The following is a 17008-nucleotide window of genomic DNA, read 5'->3' as shown; positions in this document are numbered from 1 at the left end:
GACCTCCCTCCTCCCACGTTTCTTTAGACCATGCCACATAATAATCTAGCCCTAGAAAAAGGAAAACATTCTCTGGCATTTTAATAACTTTTCTAACTTTCACACAGACTCACAGTAACAAACAGGATACTGACCCCAACCCTCCCCCCAAACTGATGAAAGAGAACTCAAATGAAGGGTGCAAATTCCAAATAAAAACTTCTAATGTCTCAAGCAGAGTAACACAGCAAATGCCACACAGTACACGGAAGCCTGAGGGTGATGATGAAGTTGGTACTCTCAAACGATCAGGAATCAAGGTTACTTCAGAACAAGCTCCTTTTTCCACCTCCAACTTCTGCTTTTACTTTTGTGCCTAGATGAGGTGGTGTTTCCTAGAAGTCCGTCTGAGTTCTGTGACACTGAAGCAGTCATAAAGGTAAATGTAAGCACAGTGATGGTTATTAAGGTAAGAACGAATTTTCCCCCCCAGAAAAGTGGTGGTGGTAGGAGAGAATCACTACTGTCTTGTTTCTGGCAGTCAAGGAGTAACTAGTTCAGGTTAGAGGCATCTTGGTGAGCAGCAGCCCCTTGTCATATAACATGGTGGCCAAGGAAAGCTGGTCCTCCACACTGTCGCACGGCAAGTCCGCTACCCTCACAAACTCTGGGTAGGAGCGGAGCAGGAGTTCCATGGCATCAGCTTGCTGGGGGTATATCTCCAAGCACTTGGGCTCTTCCAGATGATAAACTCGGGAGTTTTCCACTGTATAATAGAGAAACAAATGGCCTCCCTCACCCACCAGCCGAGCTATACCATCCTGAAGCATGTGCACTTCTGTTTCTGTTGTCAACTGGGCCCCCACGTTTACAGGTTCCCCAGCCTCCCAGCGAATTGGGAGCCCATAAACGCTTAGTGCCCTCTCCCTCTCAGTCAACACAGGGGGCAGAGAATCGTGGATGAAGTCTTTGGCTCTCTGGTCAGCCACAGCATCGACAGGGGCAAAGTGTCCCAAGCGGGCAACCAAGACCCGCACTTTCTCCATGAAAGCAGTTCTTCGCGGATCCTTAGACTCCGAATGCTGGGCCCCCATGTAATCCATAAAGTCTCGGGGCAGTCCCCTACGAAACTCCACGTTTTCCTCCATTGCAGCCTGCACTGCCAGAGGCAGTACAGCCTCCAGGAAGTCGCCCCAGGTATTGCGCTGGTATGTGGACAAGGTCAGGTGCAGAGAGTGCACTCCATCCTGGCATTCGGCTTGGTGAATGAAGCCTCGGGGAAAATAGAGCAAATCTCCAGGTTCCAGCACCGTCTGCAGCACCGGCTCTCCTAGGTCGTCCTGACTGAAGTTGGGGCTGGATGTCAGGGCTAGTTCCTCGGTGGGATCCCGCGGTCGGTAGACCCGCCAGAGTTTCCTACCTTCCAGTTGCAGCACAAAAGCCTCGATATCGTCGTAGTGGGGGGCAAAGCCCTGCGAGTTGGGGGGCGTGAGGTAAACGTTGGAGCCTGCCATGCTTCCAAACTGCTCCTGGAGCACAGCCAAAAACTGCCACACGGTGGTGGAGAAAGCCTGCGGACAGAGGAGGCGCAGGGAGCAGCCGGCCCTGTACAGGGACCACGCGGCGGCGGGCAGGGCGCGGCCGGGTGGGTTCAGGGTCTCGCGCCGCCCACTGATGTAGCGCGCGGCGTCCAGGTGCTGCCCAAACTGCACCTCCTCGTTGCGCAGCATTGAGTCCAGGTCGGCGGTAGAGAAAAGACCCTGGTAGTAGGTGTGGTCCTGCCGCCGCACCAGCACAGCCTCGCGCTCCCATAGGCGCCGGTAGAAATGGTCGGGCGGCATGGGCGCGATAAGCCACTCGAAGAGGCGCGCCGCCCGCCGCCGGCTGCTGGGGATGCGGTTCAGCTCAGCCAAGACGCGCTGCAGCGGGGAGTCCCAGGGCAGCTCCCCGCCCGCGCTTTCCCCCTGCGGCCCCGACAGCGTCGCTGGAGCCACGGACGGCGGGGCGGCCGCCAAGTGCTGGGCAGAGCACAGCACGGCCGAGGTCTCTACCAAGCGCGGCGGGGGACCCGAGGCCTGCACCAGGCGTGCCGGCAGGGCGGATGCCTCCACCAGGCGCGCCGGCGGGGTCTGCGCCTCCACCAAGCGCGCCGATGGGGTCTGCGCCTCCACCAGGGCGCGGGGAGTCTGCAGGGATCGGGACGCGGGTGAGGCCTCTAACAGCTCCGCGGGCCCGAGGTGGCCGTACGGCTCCCGCCGGGTCACATCCGAGAGGGCCGCCGCCCCTCCAGCCAGCGGGTCCCTGCGATCGTCGACCATCGACTCCACCCTCGAGTCCTCCGAGTCCTCGCTCGGCAGCGCCTGGGCCCTCAGCGCGGCCATCCGGGACGCGACACTTCTCCTCAGCTGCCTTCGGATCTTCCTGGGCCTCAGGGGCAGGGCCAGGACCGACCCGCTATGTGGCTGTGGCTGGCGCCGGCGCCTCAATCGCCCGCGCCTCGGCAGCCCAGCGTTAGCCCGGAGCCCGTCCATGGTCCTACCCTCTCCCGAGCCCAGCGGGAGATGGCGAGAAGCCGGCTCAGGTAGTCGGCTTCCGCAGTGTACTCTGGGAAAGGGGTGGGCCTCCAGCCGCCTCTGGGTTGTCCCCGCCCACCATTCTTCCATCGGCGCCTCCGGCTGGCCCCTTTAGAAAATGTTAATTCAATGCATGGCTTCCCGCTAGAGCGGTGGAGTCCCTGCCAAATTAACACGGATTCCATATTTAGGGGACAGTTTACAAATCAAGTTGCCAGGGACTCCAGGAGAAAGAAAGTCAGCTACTGAACTAGTGTCTGGAAATTGCAGTGTTCCTCGGGAGGTCCCCGTTTCTGAAAAACACGTTCCCCAGCAGCTTTGCATGAGAAAGCGCACAATTCTTGGTTTCAAGGAATGCCCTCAGGCAAAGTTCTAGGTTCAAATTTCGATCCACCTGGGTCTCTTTACAGACTGATTGAAGCCCTAAATTCCTCCGCCTAACTTCCTTTCCTCCCCTCTCCATTACAAATTTTCAGTCATTGCTCTCTCTCTGAAAATGAAGCTACAGACTTTTCTACTTGTATTCTTTTTTTCTTTTATATTTTTAATTTAACAAATGTTTACTGACTAGTAAGTGACAGACATTGCGATGGCATCGGGGTAACAATCATAAACAAGACAACGAAACAGACTATCACCTGCCTTCATGGGACACGTTTCAGAGGACACGATCAACCTGCAAGGAAATGCACACTTTGCTTTTTCTTCCCTTCATCTTTGCTAGTTTAATCCAGCTCAAACTTGAAGTTCATCTCCAAGGCTACTTCTTAATTAAACTGGAAAGGAATATTTTCTGACTTAATAATTCCATATTCAGTGAACATATGCTGACTCTACCTGCCCAGCATCCATCCCGGCCATCCACCCCCGCCCCCCCCCCGACGAAAGACACTGAATTTCCTTTGAAGAACCATCCTGTGCTGGGCCTCCACTTGGCCTCCAGAAGTGCTGCAGAACACAGTGAATGCTCCCAGACTGTGGAAGGCCTGGCCACAATGATTGGCTTGTGCTTAACCAAGTGACCCAAGTTTCTCCAGTCAAAGTGACTCAGAGGAGCTTCACTATATATACAGGCTGCCTACGATTCTTTTTAGAGTCCACGTCTAGTGTTATCCTACTTCAGAAGGTCTTGAGAGGTGACCATATGCCAGGCGCTCTTCTAGACACCGGGGATGCAGAGGTGAGCGATATCCCCACTGTTTTTCGTGGCAGTTGAGCGTCCATCCAAAAAATTTCCTGTGTCCCTGAGCTGCTGCGGGAGACCAACTCTGAGTCCCACGTGTTCTCTCCGAGCTGCCCATGCTGTTTAGGAAGAGCTGCGCGCAGCGTCTTGGTCCAGGGGAACTTTGGTCCCTCGTCAAGCCAGTTCACTCGGGCGGCAGGGGTGGGGAGGGGGCCGACCTGCGCCTCCTCAGGGGAATCGGGGCCATTCTTTTTTTTTTTTTTTTTTTTTTGCTGTAAGAGGGCCTCTCACTGTTGTGGCCCCTCCCGTTGCGGAGCACAGGCTCCAGACGCGCAGGCTCAGCGGCCATGGCTCATGGGCCCAGCCACTCCGCGGCATGTGGGATCCTCCTGGACAGGGGCACGAACCCGTGTCGCCTGCAACGGCAGGCGGACTCTCAACCACTGCGCCACCAGGTAAGCCCCCGGGGCCATTCTGTATTCTTGATAACTGCCCTTCCCACCCCCTCTGGGATTTTGTTTTATTAGCTACAACTTCTCTCTCCAGAATCTTCAAACTCACCTCCTCTGAACCTTAAATCGACTTCTTAAATCTGGGCCTCTCATTAACAGGCACTGTGGTAGGCATGAGGGTGCAATTGTTGAGAACATGGTCACTGTCCCCATGTAACTATTGTTGCTTTATACATAAAGATTACTTGTCTTCATTTGAAACATTTATGATAGATTACCAGGAATGGAATTGCTGGGTCAGTTTAATTTTTGTGATTATTATAGGGCAAGATAATTTTTGTGATTATTATAGGTTTTACCAAACTTCCTTCCAAAGAGTTTACAACCTTGCAAGCAATTATGAGCAGGTTAGACTACATGGCCTCTAGGGCCTTTTCTGTGTTTCTGTTTGATCTCTCAGTCTTCTTCCTCACATTCCTATCCAAACCCTTGAGAAAGCATTTCGATTTTACCCCTACCCAGGTGTCACATCTACCCTTTTAATTTCTCACGTGGTCTATTACAGTGGTCCTCAAGTGGGGGCAATTTTGCCTCCCCAGGGAACACTCAAATATCATATATTAACACATATATGTGGAATCTGAAAAAATTGGTATAGACGATCTTGTTTACAAAGCAGAAATAGAGACACAGACATAGAGAACAAACCTATGGATACCAATGGGGCAATGGGGGGGGGTTGGGATGAACTGGGAGATTGGGATTGACATATATACACTATTGATACTATGTATAAAATAGATAACTAATGAGAACCTACTGTATAGCACAGGGAACTCTACTCAATGCTCTGTGGTGACCTAAAGGGGAAGGAAATCCAAAAAAGAGGGGATATATGTATACATATAGGTGATTCACTTTGCTGTGCAGTAAAAACTAACACAACACTGTAAAGCAACTATACTCTAATAATGATTAAGAGAAAAAAAAAAGAAATTGCAAACTCTCCAGGCAGCTCAACATGTGGGCTTATACTGGGCCTTGATGAGAAACAATGTTGCTGGTTTCCCCTGCCATATTCTCTGGAACTCAAAACAAGAGACCTGATCAAGAATAGGAGAGAAACTTCAGTTCAAGAAAGAAGCCTTTTGACCTAATCAAACGTATAAGCTTTTGCACAGCAAAGGAGACCATAAACAAAACGAAAAGACAACCTACGTAATGAGAGAAAATATTTTTAATGTGACCAACGAGGGCTTAATTTCCAAAATATACAAACAGCTTATACAGCTAAATATTAGAAAAACAAAAAACCCAATCAAAAAATGGGCAGAGGGACTTCCCTAGTCATCCAGTGGGTAAGACTCAGCACTCCCAATGCAGGGGGCCTGGGTTTGATCTCTGGTAGGGGAACTAGATCCCACATGCATGCCACAACTAAGAAGTCCACATGCTGCAACTAAAAGATCCCACATGCTGCAACGAAGATCCCGTGTGCTGTAGCTAAGACCCAGCGTAGCCAAAATAAATAAATAAAAATAAATAAATCTTAAAAAAAAAATGGGCAGATACCTAAATAGACATTTCTCCAAAGAAGACATACAGATGGCCAAAAGGCACATGAACAGGTGTTCAACATCACTAATTATTAGAGAAATGCAAATCAAAACTGCAATGAGGTATCACCTCACACCAGTCAGAATGGCCATCATCAAAAAGTCTACGAATAATAAATGCTGGAGCGGGTGTGGAGAAAAGGGAACCCTCCTGCACTCTTGGTGGGAATATAAGTTGGTGCAGCCACTGTGGAGAACAGTATGGAGGGTCCTTAAAAAACTAAAAATAGAGCTACCATAGGATCCAGCAATCCCACTCCTGGGCATATATCCAGAAAAGACAAAAACTCTATTTCGAAAAGACACATTCACCCCAATGTTCATAGCAGCACTATTTACAATAGCCAAGACATGGAAGCAACCTAAGTGTCCAAAAACAAATGAATGGATAAAGAATATGTGGTGTATATATATATATATATATATATATACCATAAAAAAGAATGAAATTATGCCATTTGGAGCAACATGGATGGACCTAGAGATTATCATACTAAGTGAAGTAAGTCAGACAAAGATCATATATCACTTTTATGTGGAATCTAAAAAAAATGATACAAAGGAACTTATTTACAAAACAGAAATAGACTCACAGACATAGAAAACAAACATGGTTACCAAAGGGGAAAGGGGAGAAGAGGGATAAATTAGGATCTTGAGATTAAGATTAATATTAATATACAGGGGCTTCCCTGGTGGCGCAGTGGTTGGGGGTCTGCCTGCCGGTGCGGGGGACGCGGGTTCATGCCCCGGTCCGGGAGGATCCCACATGCCATGGCCGCTGAGCCTGGGCGTCCGGAGCCTGTGCTCCGCAGCGGGAGAGGCTACAACGGTGAGAGGCCTGCATACTGCAAAAAAAAAAAAAAAAAAGATTAATATACACATTACTGTATATAAAATAGATAAACACCAAAGTCCTACTGTTTAGCACAGGGAATTAGGGACTTATATTCAATACCTGTGATAACCTATAATGGAAAAGAATCTGAAAAAGAATATGTATATATCAGAATCACTTTGCTGTACGCCAGAAACTAGCACAACCTTTTAAATCAACTATATTTCAAAAAAAAAAAAGGAAAGAAAGAAACCTTTTAATTCTACCTAGTGGGCCTTCTACATTGCCTCCCAAATGTTTTTCAAACTGCTTTGGGGAAAGTAATAAATGTTTGTGATTTAAAAAAAAAAAATGGGGCTTCCCTGGTGGCGCAGTGCTTGAGAGTCCGCCTGCCGATGCAGGGGACACGGGTTCGTGCCCCGGTCCGGGAAGATCCCACATGCCACAGAGTGGCTGGGCCCATGAGCCATGGCCGCTGAGCCTGCGCGTCCAAAGCCTGTGCTCCGCAACGGGAGAGGCCACAACAGTTGAGAGGCCCGCGTACAGAGAAGAAAAAAAAAAAAAAAAAAAGTCCACATCAAAAAAATCTTAAATAAAAACAAGTACCCTTATTAAAGCCCATTTCACATTCCATCTCCTCCCCAAAGGCTCTCCCATCTCCCTAGTCACAGGAGAACTTTGGCCCTTTCACATTGCTTTAGCACATTGTGTATGTATTGGTGTATTATATATCAGATTCCTTCTTAAACTTCCTAAAATGTTAACTCCTTCGAGCAAAGGACTTCCTTATGCCTCTTTCTCTTGCTTTTAGCACACTGCTCTTCACAGAGAAGATGCACAGGAAATGTTTGTGGGAAGCAGACCAACCAGAATTGAGTCCCTGCTACTCATTATCTGTGGCATTAGCTCAGTCAAGTTACTCTCTCAGATCTCGGTAATCTCATCTGTAAAGTAGGAATAGTCATTGAACATACTTCTTCATAGATGTATGGAGAAAATAATGTTTTGTTGTGAGCATAAAATAATGCATGCAAGGCACTTAGCACAGGATCTGGTACAGATCTAAACACTTAAAAAATTGTAGCTATAATTTTTTATTATGGGGCAAGGACCTGTATGATGGCTTTTGTGCCTCAGGCCTAGTTCAGAGAAACTAGGAGTGGGGGAGTCAGAGAAGTTCTTGAATTGGCCAGGATGACAGCATGGGATGGGAAGATTAAGACTATTTTTGCCTGTGCCCTGTGGAAGTTTAAATGGTGAGTGGGACCGTTTCAGACAAGGCCATTGTGTGAGGTATCACTCTGCACAAAGTTACCTGGCCAAGGGCCAGAGTAGGGTCTGAAACCAACCGATGTTATCCTCGAAAGTCCTGTGCCCTACTCTAGGGCTGCAGTGTCTGGAGGAAGGGCCAGCAGAGGGGGAGCCCTCTTCCTAATTGACATACAGGCTGTGTGTGCTGGCCAGACCCTGATATCAGATTCCCCAGGGAAATATTGCAGAGGGCAGGTCAAGGATCGCACTGGGAGGTTTCATTGCTTTTTCAAAGGGAGCAGTTTTCAATAGACAGTGGACACATCCTGTAGTGAACTGGGGGGATGAGCTATGCTTCTCTGCTGCCAAAGCTGGGAAACACTGGGCTTAGCTAGACGAGAGCTGTAAATTTGTCTTTTCCACATCCTGTACAATATCTCCTCCTCTTAGTCTTTCCTGTGACCTCATCCTTTTCTTTTTTCAACATTTTGTGAGTTCCTCAAGTAAAGAATGTTGTTGCTATCTGTCTTCTAGTTTCCCTCGTGACTGGGAGACACCTTTTGGAGACTGACTTACTTTTAATTTCATCATTTTCCTGTGGCTCTACTTAGTTCAACAAAAGCAGCTATTAATAACCATTTTCAGAAATATATTTACTGGGACTTCCCTGGTGGCGCAGTGGTTAAGAATCCGCCTGCCAATGCAGGGGACACAGGTTTGATCCCTTATCCACGAAGATCCCACATGCCACAGGGCAACTAAGCCCGAGCGCCACAACTACTGAGCCAGCGCTCTAGAGCCCGCAAGCCACAACTACTGAGCCTGCACACCTAGAGCCCGTGCTCCGCAACAAGAGAAGCCACCGCAATGAGAAGCCTGCGCACCGCATCGAAGAGTAGCCCCTGCTCCTCGCTGCAACTAGAGAAAGCCCGCGCACAGCAATGAAGACCCAACACAGCCAAAAAAAAGAAAGAAAAAGAAATATATTTACTGACATGGAATAATGTTCCCAATATATCATTGAATAAGAAAAAAAGCAGACAAAATAAGTATTATGGTAGGATCCCATTTGGGAGATATATATGTGTGTGTCGATATGTATGTGTATTTCTATCTATCTATACATCCATCCATATATACGTACTACTGAAAAAAGTTTGGGAGTCTTTATGCCACAATATTTAACAGTGATCGTCTTTGAATGGTGGGATTCCAGGTGATTTTTATTTTCTTCTTCTTTGCATATTTGCATGGTCTGGGTTTTCTACATTGTACATATCATTTGTACAATTAAAAATATAGTGTTTTTTTTGGAATTCCCTAGCAGTCCACTGGTTAGGACTCCGTGCTTCCACTGCAGGGGCAAGGGTTCCATCCCTGGTTGGGGAACTAAGATCCCGCAAGCTGCAGGGCACAGCCAAAAAAAAAAAAGAAAAACATATATAGTGTTTTTTTAAACAACAAACTTCACTCTCCCTAATTCATTTCATTTCTTCTGATCTCTAATCATTGCTTGCCTTGCTCTTATTTTTTTGAATTGATATTATCTTTGTTTAATGAAAGAAATTTGACATTGAGATTATAGAAGTTACTAATTGTTCATCAGAGAAGCTGCTGTAGAAAAGAGATTGAATAGAGCCAATCCCATGTTTAAATCTACATAGAATGATCTGAATCCTCTCAGAAAATTTATCTCCCCCACCAAATCCCATTGTTAGATAGTATACCTTTGGATAAGTCATTGCCTTTTTCATTCATTCTTTATTTAAAATTCAAATACACTGGGAAGGTGTAATAATTTGCCAGGGCTGCCGTAACAAAGTACCACAGACTGGCTGACTTTAACAAAGAAGTTTATTTTCAGAAAACAATTTCTGGAGGCTAGAAGTCCGAGATCAAGGTGTTGGCAGGGCTGTTTTCTGGGGCCTCTCTCCTTGGCTTGTGGATGACTGCCTTCTCCCAATCTTTATATGGTCTTCCCTCTGTACAATTCTGTGTTAAAATTTCTCCTTTTTATAAGAACATCAGTCATATTAGATTAGGGTCCATTTTTACAATCTGATTTTAATTTAATAACCTCTTTAAAGACCCTATCTTCAAATACAGTCACATTCTGAGGTACTGGGGGTTAGAACTTCAACACATGAATTTTGGGAGACACAATGTATCCCATAACAGAGCGGTGATATATACTAAGTCACAAATTCCTTTAAGCATTTTTCCTTTTTGAAGGAAGGATAACATGATAAGTTGTTGAAAGGGGGATAGGGAGAAAAAGAAATTAAAGAAAAAAGAAAAACAAGTGTCCAGGGTAGTGGTTCTCAGCCCAAGATGATTTTGCCCCCCCTCCCTTCCAGGGGACATTTGGCAATATCGAGAGACAGTTTTGATTGTCACAACAGGGGAGATGCTACTGGCATCTAATGCGTAGAGGCCAGAGATGCTGCTAAACATCCTACAATGTGCAGTACAGCCCCACAACAAAGAATTATCCGGCCCTAAATGTACCAAGGTTGAGAAACCCTAGGATAAACTTTTGGATGACCCCATCAACATAAAAATGTGGATATCTTTGATCCAGTAATACTGCTTCTAGGAATCTATCCTACAGAAATATTCATCCATGTGTACAAACATATAGAGATAGAGAGAGAGAGAGAGAGAGAGAGACAGAGATATATACAGATGCTCATTGCTCATCATTTCAAAATTGGAAATGACTCAAATGTCGACTAAGTTTCAAGAATTCTTGTTAAAAATAATGACTAGGAAAGATGTTGAAAATATATTGTAAACTGAAAAATCAAATTGCAGCACAACATATATGTTGTCCCTTTTTAAAAAAATCCATATACATTTATATATAGTTTCTTTAAAACCACATATGTTGTATTTGTGTGTGTGACTGCACAGTTGAATATTTGAAGTCAGAGGTTGCCTCTGGGGAATGGCATTATTGGCAATAGAAGAACTTTCATGTTTAACTTTATGCATTTCTGAATAATTTTGCTTAAGACCTCAAGGATATAGGACTTTGCTTTGGCAAATGTGAGACAGATTACAGTCTAACTTTGAGACTACTGACTCACTAATTTGTAAAACTATTTTACCAAATTACTGTAAATTAGGGATCAACAAATTATAACTCTCAGGCCAAATCTGGCCTGACTCCTATTTTTACACGCCCTGTGGACTAAGAATGATTTTCATATTTTTAAATGGTTGAAAAAATCAAAAGAAGAATAATATTTTCTGAAATAAAATTTGTACAAAACTCAAATTTCAGTGCCCACAGATAAATTTTATTGGAATACAACCACACTCATTCATTACAAACTGTCTGTGGCTACTCTCATACTACAATAGCAGAGCTGAGCAGTTTTGACACAGGCCATCAGGCCCACAACGCCTAAAATATATACTATTAATATTTGGCCCTTCACAGAAGTCTGCCAAGTCCTGCAGTACATCATGTAAGATGCTGTCTAGGATGTTGAACTTCCAACTCTTTTGCTCATGGACCCTCTAAAAGAATTGTGAAAAGCTATGTCACCTCTTCACCTTTTTTCATTGACATCAAATATTTTTTTTAAGTTTAAATAGACACAAAGCATCTAATTTCTAACATCTACATAGTCCAGCATTTATATATATTGATATTTTAAATTAAAACTGTTACATCGGGCTTCCCTTGTGGCGCAGTGGTTGAGAGTCCGCCTGCCGATGCGGGGGACGCGGGTTCGTCCCCCGGTCCAGGAGGATCCCACATGCCGTGGAGCGGCTGGACCCATGAGCCATGGCCGCTGAGCCTGCGCGTCCGGAGCCTGTGCTCCGCGTCGGGAGAAGCCACAGCAGTGAGAGGCCCGCGTACCGCAAAAAAAAACCCCACAAAAAACTGTTACATCACTTTAAAATGCATCCAACTAAATCTATAACAGTTCGATACCTACCATCATCCATTTAAAAAAATTATAAACAAGCTCTTTGAAGTTGAAAATTTAATGTATTTTTTAAGCTTACATTTCCATTTTGAAATAACTTCCAGACAGAATTTTATTCTAATATACTATATGTTTATGCTTGAAAATATTTTTCATCATCATAACACTGTCTGTAACAAAAATATGTATTTAAATTGAGGTTACGGTTATATTCTCTTGTCATAGTCTGGGTTTTTCCTGGGATTCCCTGACCTCCTAAATGATTTTTTTTAAAATTTGTATTCATTAAGTTTCATTCTTGTGCTGTATAGTTCTACGGGTTTTCACAAATGCATAATGCCATGTATCCACCATTTCAGTATCATGCAGAATAGTTTAACCACACTAAAAATCTTCTGTGCTTCCTCTTTTCCATCCTCTCTTCCTCCCCGCAAACAACTGACAATCAGTGATCTTCTTATTATCTCTGTAGTTCTGCCTTTTCTAGAATGTCATATAATTAAAATCATACATATGTAGCCTTTTCAGGCTAACTTGTTTCACTTAGCGATGCATATTCAAGGAGGTTCACCCAAGTCTTTTGTGGCTTGAGAGCTTATTTCTTGTCTGTGAACAATATTGCATTGTATGGATGTACCACAGTTTGTTTTTCATTTCACCTACCGAAGGTTGATTCTAGTTTTTAATGATTATGAATAAAGTTGCTACAAACATTCATGTGCAGGTGAGACTTACAAATTAAAAGTTAAAATGATATGACCCGTCACAATTGATTTATTCAATTTTTTAAGTAATGAAAAACAAGATAATAAATAATGTGTTGGTTCTTTTTCCTTAAATAGCAAAAATACAATATAATATGTAGCTAAAATTGTAAGTTATTTGTGAAATAAGAAATATTATACAAGGCATAGTGTTCTCTCTGCATATATGTAAGTGGGCATATATCAAACTTTGGGGTTAGGCTTTTGAGATTAATTAAAGAAGAGTCAAGTATGGGTTGGCCAAAAAGTTCGTTCGGGTTTTTGTAGCATCTTATGGGAAAAACACGAATGAACTTTTTGGCCGACCCAATATAAAAAATCAGAAATAATCCCATTAAATTCATTAGACATCATAATAAAATTTTTCCTATTTATTTAATGAAGGAGGAAGATATATACATACACAAGGGACTTCCCTGGCCGTCCAGTGGTTAAGACTCCATGCTTCCACTGCAGGAGGCACAGGTTTCATCCCTTGTTGGGGAACTAAGATCCTGCATGCTTCACAGCATGGCCAAAAAATAAATTAATTAAAAATTTAAAAAATTCACCATTTGTAGTACCACTAGAGGTTTGCTCCCTGCAAATACACAATTCTGATGTATTCTATTTTGCTTGATCTTATCACAAAAGAAAAACATGGTGCATTTATTTATAATGCAGTTTTCCTGCACCACCACATTCTGGTAAGGAGCTCCAAAGACTGCAAAAATTCCAAATTCAAACCTGGTCTTTTTGTCAATGTAGGTGATTGTATTTTAGTTAATAGTTTGGGGACTTCCCTGGTGGTCCAGTGGTTATGACTCCGTGCTCCCAATGCAGGAAGCCCGGGTTCGATCCCTGGTCAGGGAAATAGATCCTGCATGCCACAACTAAGATGCGGTGCGGCCAAGTCAATAAATATATATATATATTTAAAAACAGTTTGGGGCTTCCCTGGTGGCGCAGTGGTTGAGAGTCCGCCTGCGATGCAGGGGACACGGGTTCATGCCTTGGTCCGGGAAGATCCCACATGCCGCGGAGTGACTAGGCCCGTGAGCCATGGCCGCTGGGCCTGCGCGTCCGGAGCCTGTGCTCCACAACGGGAGAGGCCACGACAGTGAGAGGCCCGTGTACCGCAAAAAAAAAAACAAAAACCGTTTGTTAGCTTGATTTTTAAAAAATATTTATTTATTTATTTGGCTGCGCCCAGTCTTAGAAGATCCTGCGGCACGTGGGATCTTTTAGTTGCAGCATGCGGGATCTAGTTCCCTGACCAGGGATCAAACCGGGCCCCCTGCAGCGGGTGGGAGTCTTAGCCACTGGACCACCAGGGAAATCCCTGCTAGCTTGATTTATAACATTTAAATATTTAGACGTTTAGTAAATGGGATTCCATTTGTACTTTGGCCCTAAGCTAAGAATACATTTGGGAATGAGATAGATAACTCTCTTACTATTTCATAGAGTAATACAGAAACCTAGATTAACATTAGAACAGGCTAGATTCCTGGGAACGCTTTAACCTAGGTACAAACTCAACCATGGCCATCACTACTTTGGTTTATAAGGTGAAAATAGAGCAGCGCTGTGTCCCCAGGGGCTGTTCACCCTGAGTGAATCCACCTTAGCACACATGAAGAATAAAGCTCTTTAGTCATTTGCTACTACAGTTCCCATAGCTGCTGCTACTACTACATATTAATAAAGACATAGAAAACACAGGCTAACCCCAAAGATCACCATGTGGAGGTCCAAGCCTTGGGTGGGAAATTCAGGCGTATTCTCCACATTAGGCTGCTGACTGCAGTCAAAACAGGCAGGTCTTGGACTCATAGATTCTATTCTTTTATTTATTATGGTAGTTCACAGAGCTATTCTGATAAAACCATGGCTGAAGAGGCTTTCTTTTTGGATCTGTCACATGAGACCACATTTTGCACATGCGCTCACATGTTAATATCTCTCTGCAGCCTGTGAGGCCCCGCACACCAAATCCCTGGTCACAGAGTCCAGTCCCGGGCCTAAACACAAGAAGCAGAGGTCATTCATCACTTGTCAAAGATCTGCGCACTGCCCGGGAAAAAAGAATTGCGATGGGACCATTTGGATCTGACAACCAAGATCTCTAGCTAAGTAAAAACTCAGGTTTTTTCCAGGGTCATGTCCTCTTCCCCTAGAAGGAAAGGTAATTATTTCTAGGATGAGCCCTTCTCTCGCTCCAAGACACAGGCAGCAGTGGACCTAGTCACATTCTTCTCTTTAACTGATGTTGTGTATCTCTTTGTCATTATGTTTATAAAGAAAACTCTGTTTAACAGTAAACCTGGCTCTTTAATGTGCACCATTTACACAGAGGGTTAAAGAAAATTGACATCACATTAGGTGACAGTCCATATTTTGCCATAACCCAGAAAAGTCATATACTAAATATAGGTCAGAACTCCAAATTTTACTAGAATAGAAACATTCAAAGACCCAGAATCTTTTGTAAGCTATACAAGGAGCCCTTTGAAACCCAAACTAGAATCCCATTAATCGAGGAAAGAAAATCTTAAGTGATGTTTTCTATCTACAAGTCTAGTCTTGTTCTAGAGCAAGTTCTTTAACTGCAGCCCAGAAGGCAATAAGGAAGCCATGTCACTGGACTGTTACAAGAAAACAGAGCTAGTACAATATTTTCCACCTTGTACTGCGTGGGTGGGTGTGAACACTTTTAGATCCCTAGGAAGCATTGCTGCAGTTTCACAAGGCTGAGTAGCAATTCTCATGAGCCTCCTTAACGTACTTAATGCTTAAAAGATTAAGGCATCACGGGAGAGTTACAAAATGTTATCTGTATTCTAAGCTGGGATCCCGTAAGAGCACACAATACCCAAAAAACTGCCATGCACGAGGAAAGATCCAGAACTCACAGTAGTGTGCATCCAGCTTTCTTTCCTAAATATTGATTGCTGTTCACACCCTAAACAGCTTTGGGACATTCAGTGATTAAAATAGAGCCAATATGAATTTCTCTCTCCATTTTTCTCCCCCTAATCAGATCCTCTCTTCTGGTTGCACTGTTACGATCAGAAATATAAAAAGCAATAATTTCCACCATGAACACCTAGCAGCTATTGAACATGGCGGAAAAAAAGAACTTTGGGGGGATATCAGTTAAGTATGTAAAAGAAAATCTTCCCTTTTCCTGACTCATGTAATCCATGTTTTTATTTATTAATTTACACACTTCAAGTTAAATACTAAGCCAAAAAGCACCATCACATACATCAAAATTATTTCCACATCTATCAAGTCTGAAGATTCTGAGATCTGGCTGCCATGAGACGTTTGAGACAATAAATAATTCTGTGTGAGTACTTTCTCAGCCCCTCTGTCTTTGACTTTGTCATTTCATAATGAAAGGACTTTATTGTGCTCTCTGCATCACTGGCAGGAACAAGAAGCCTGAACGGAACCCTTCAGTCAGTCAGCAAGGCCAGAGGGTCTATGAGGCCTCAGGCGCTCTGGGAGATGTAGCAGAAGCAGCAGAAATGGCCCTTGTCTTTGAGGAGTGTACAAAGGGTTCTATAAAACACACATATAAGAACCTTTGAAAGACAGTATGCTTAATCTAGTAGGAATTGTGGGGTACACAGAAGATGTGTCGTAGGAGTCCAGGGGAGAAGGGCGCTGGAGTAGTCATGGGTCTCAGGGATAGCACGAGCCTTAGATAGAGTGAGGGGAGGAGGGAAGATCTTCCAGGTGGGGGGAAGGACACGAGAAAAGCTGGAGGATGGAACTCGGCAGGGCTCCACGACAGCTCCATTTTCCTCTTGTGTTTCCAAATCGGTTCACTTGTTGCTTCACAGTAAAGAAGCAGGTCATCCATTCTCCTTGCCCTCGTGCTTTCTAGCTGTATCTATTCATATTAATAAACTGCTATAATGACAAAATATTCCAGAGATCCTTGCCTGTCCTTCCAGACTGAGGCAGTTGTGGGAGAGTCTTCCCGCACAGAATGTTTCGGCTGTCTCCTTTCCATTGCTCCTTTTTCCATTTTTTGTCTCCTTTCTTCTGCCACAGACATTCGCTAACTCCACAGGTTGATTAGACAAGGGATTGCTGCCTATCCTACTTTAAAAGGAAGCTTCTGTTTGGCCCAATTTGTGGGAGAAACACTATGCTGACCTTCTCTTGGTCAAGATCTAGAGAAATTTTCCATTTTTCAACAAAGATTCACGTCCTTATTAGTTTACATATTCCATCTAAGTTAGCATCCCTTAGTGAACTACATCAACAGAAATCTTCCTGACCAGACTAACAGCAAAGAGGGGGCGGTGGGTCAGAAGGAAAACACCTGCGTTAGAATTTGTTCTTTAGAATTTGTTCTCTCCCATCCCACAACCTCCCATTGGTTATCACTTAATCGTCCCACTCCATCGCATCC

At 44.3% G+C, this 17008-nt stretch overlaps 2 protein-coding genes across 5 annotated transcripts in view; one reads left to right on the top strand and one right to left on the bottom strand.

The window, feature by feature from the left end:
* The window catches only part of HEATR4 (HEAT repeat containing 4), a 77444-nt gene extending 61727 nt beyond the window's left edge, over window positions 1-15717 (top strand). For 2 of the 4 annotated variants that reach the window (XM_029237562.1, XM_029237563.1), the window contains exon 16: window positions 360-574. In XM_029237562.1, coding sequence (XP_029093395.1) covers window positions 360-535 — 176 coding nt within the window. In that variant the 3' untranslated portion in view covers window positions 536-574. Of the gene's footprint in view, window positions 1-359; window positions 575-14549 lie in introns of those variants that run through there. The other 2 variants (XM_029237565.1, XM_029237564.1) reach the window with 2 other exon arrangements.
* RIOX1 (ribosomal oxygenase 1) lies at window positions 492-3288 on the bottom strand. Its single transcript, XM_029237566.1, has one exon. The coding sequence runs from the start codon at window positions 2640-2642 to the stop codon at window positions 537-539; it is 2106 nt and encodes a 701-aa protein (XP_029093399.1). The 5' UTR covers window positions 2643-3288; the 3' UTR covers window positions 492-536.
* Window positions 15718-17008: the final 1291 nt, after the last annotated feature.

The sequence above is a fragment of the Monodon monoceros genome, unplaced genomic scaffold (assembly GCF_005190385.1).
Source record: "Monodon monoceros isolate NGI ecotype Baffin Bay Population unplaced genomic scaffold, NGI_Narwhal_1 Super_Scaffold_21, whole genome shotgun sequence".
Taxonomy (NCBI): Eukaryota; Metazoa; Chordata; class Mammalia; order Artiodactyla; family Monodontidae; genus Monodon; species Monodon monoceros.
Note: the sequence above shows the minus strand (reverse complement) of the source record. Positions and strands in the feature narration are given on the sequence as shown.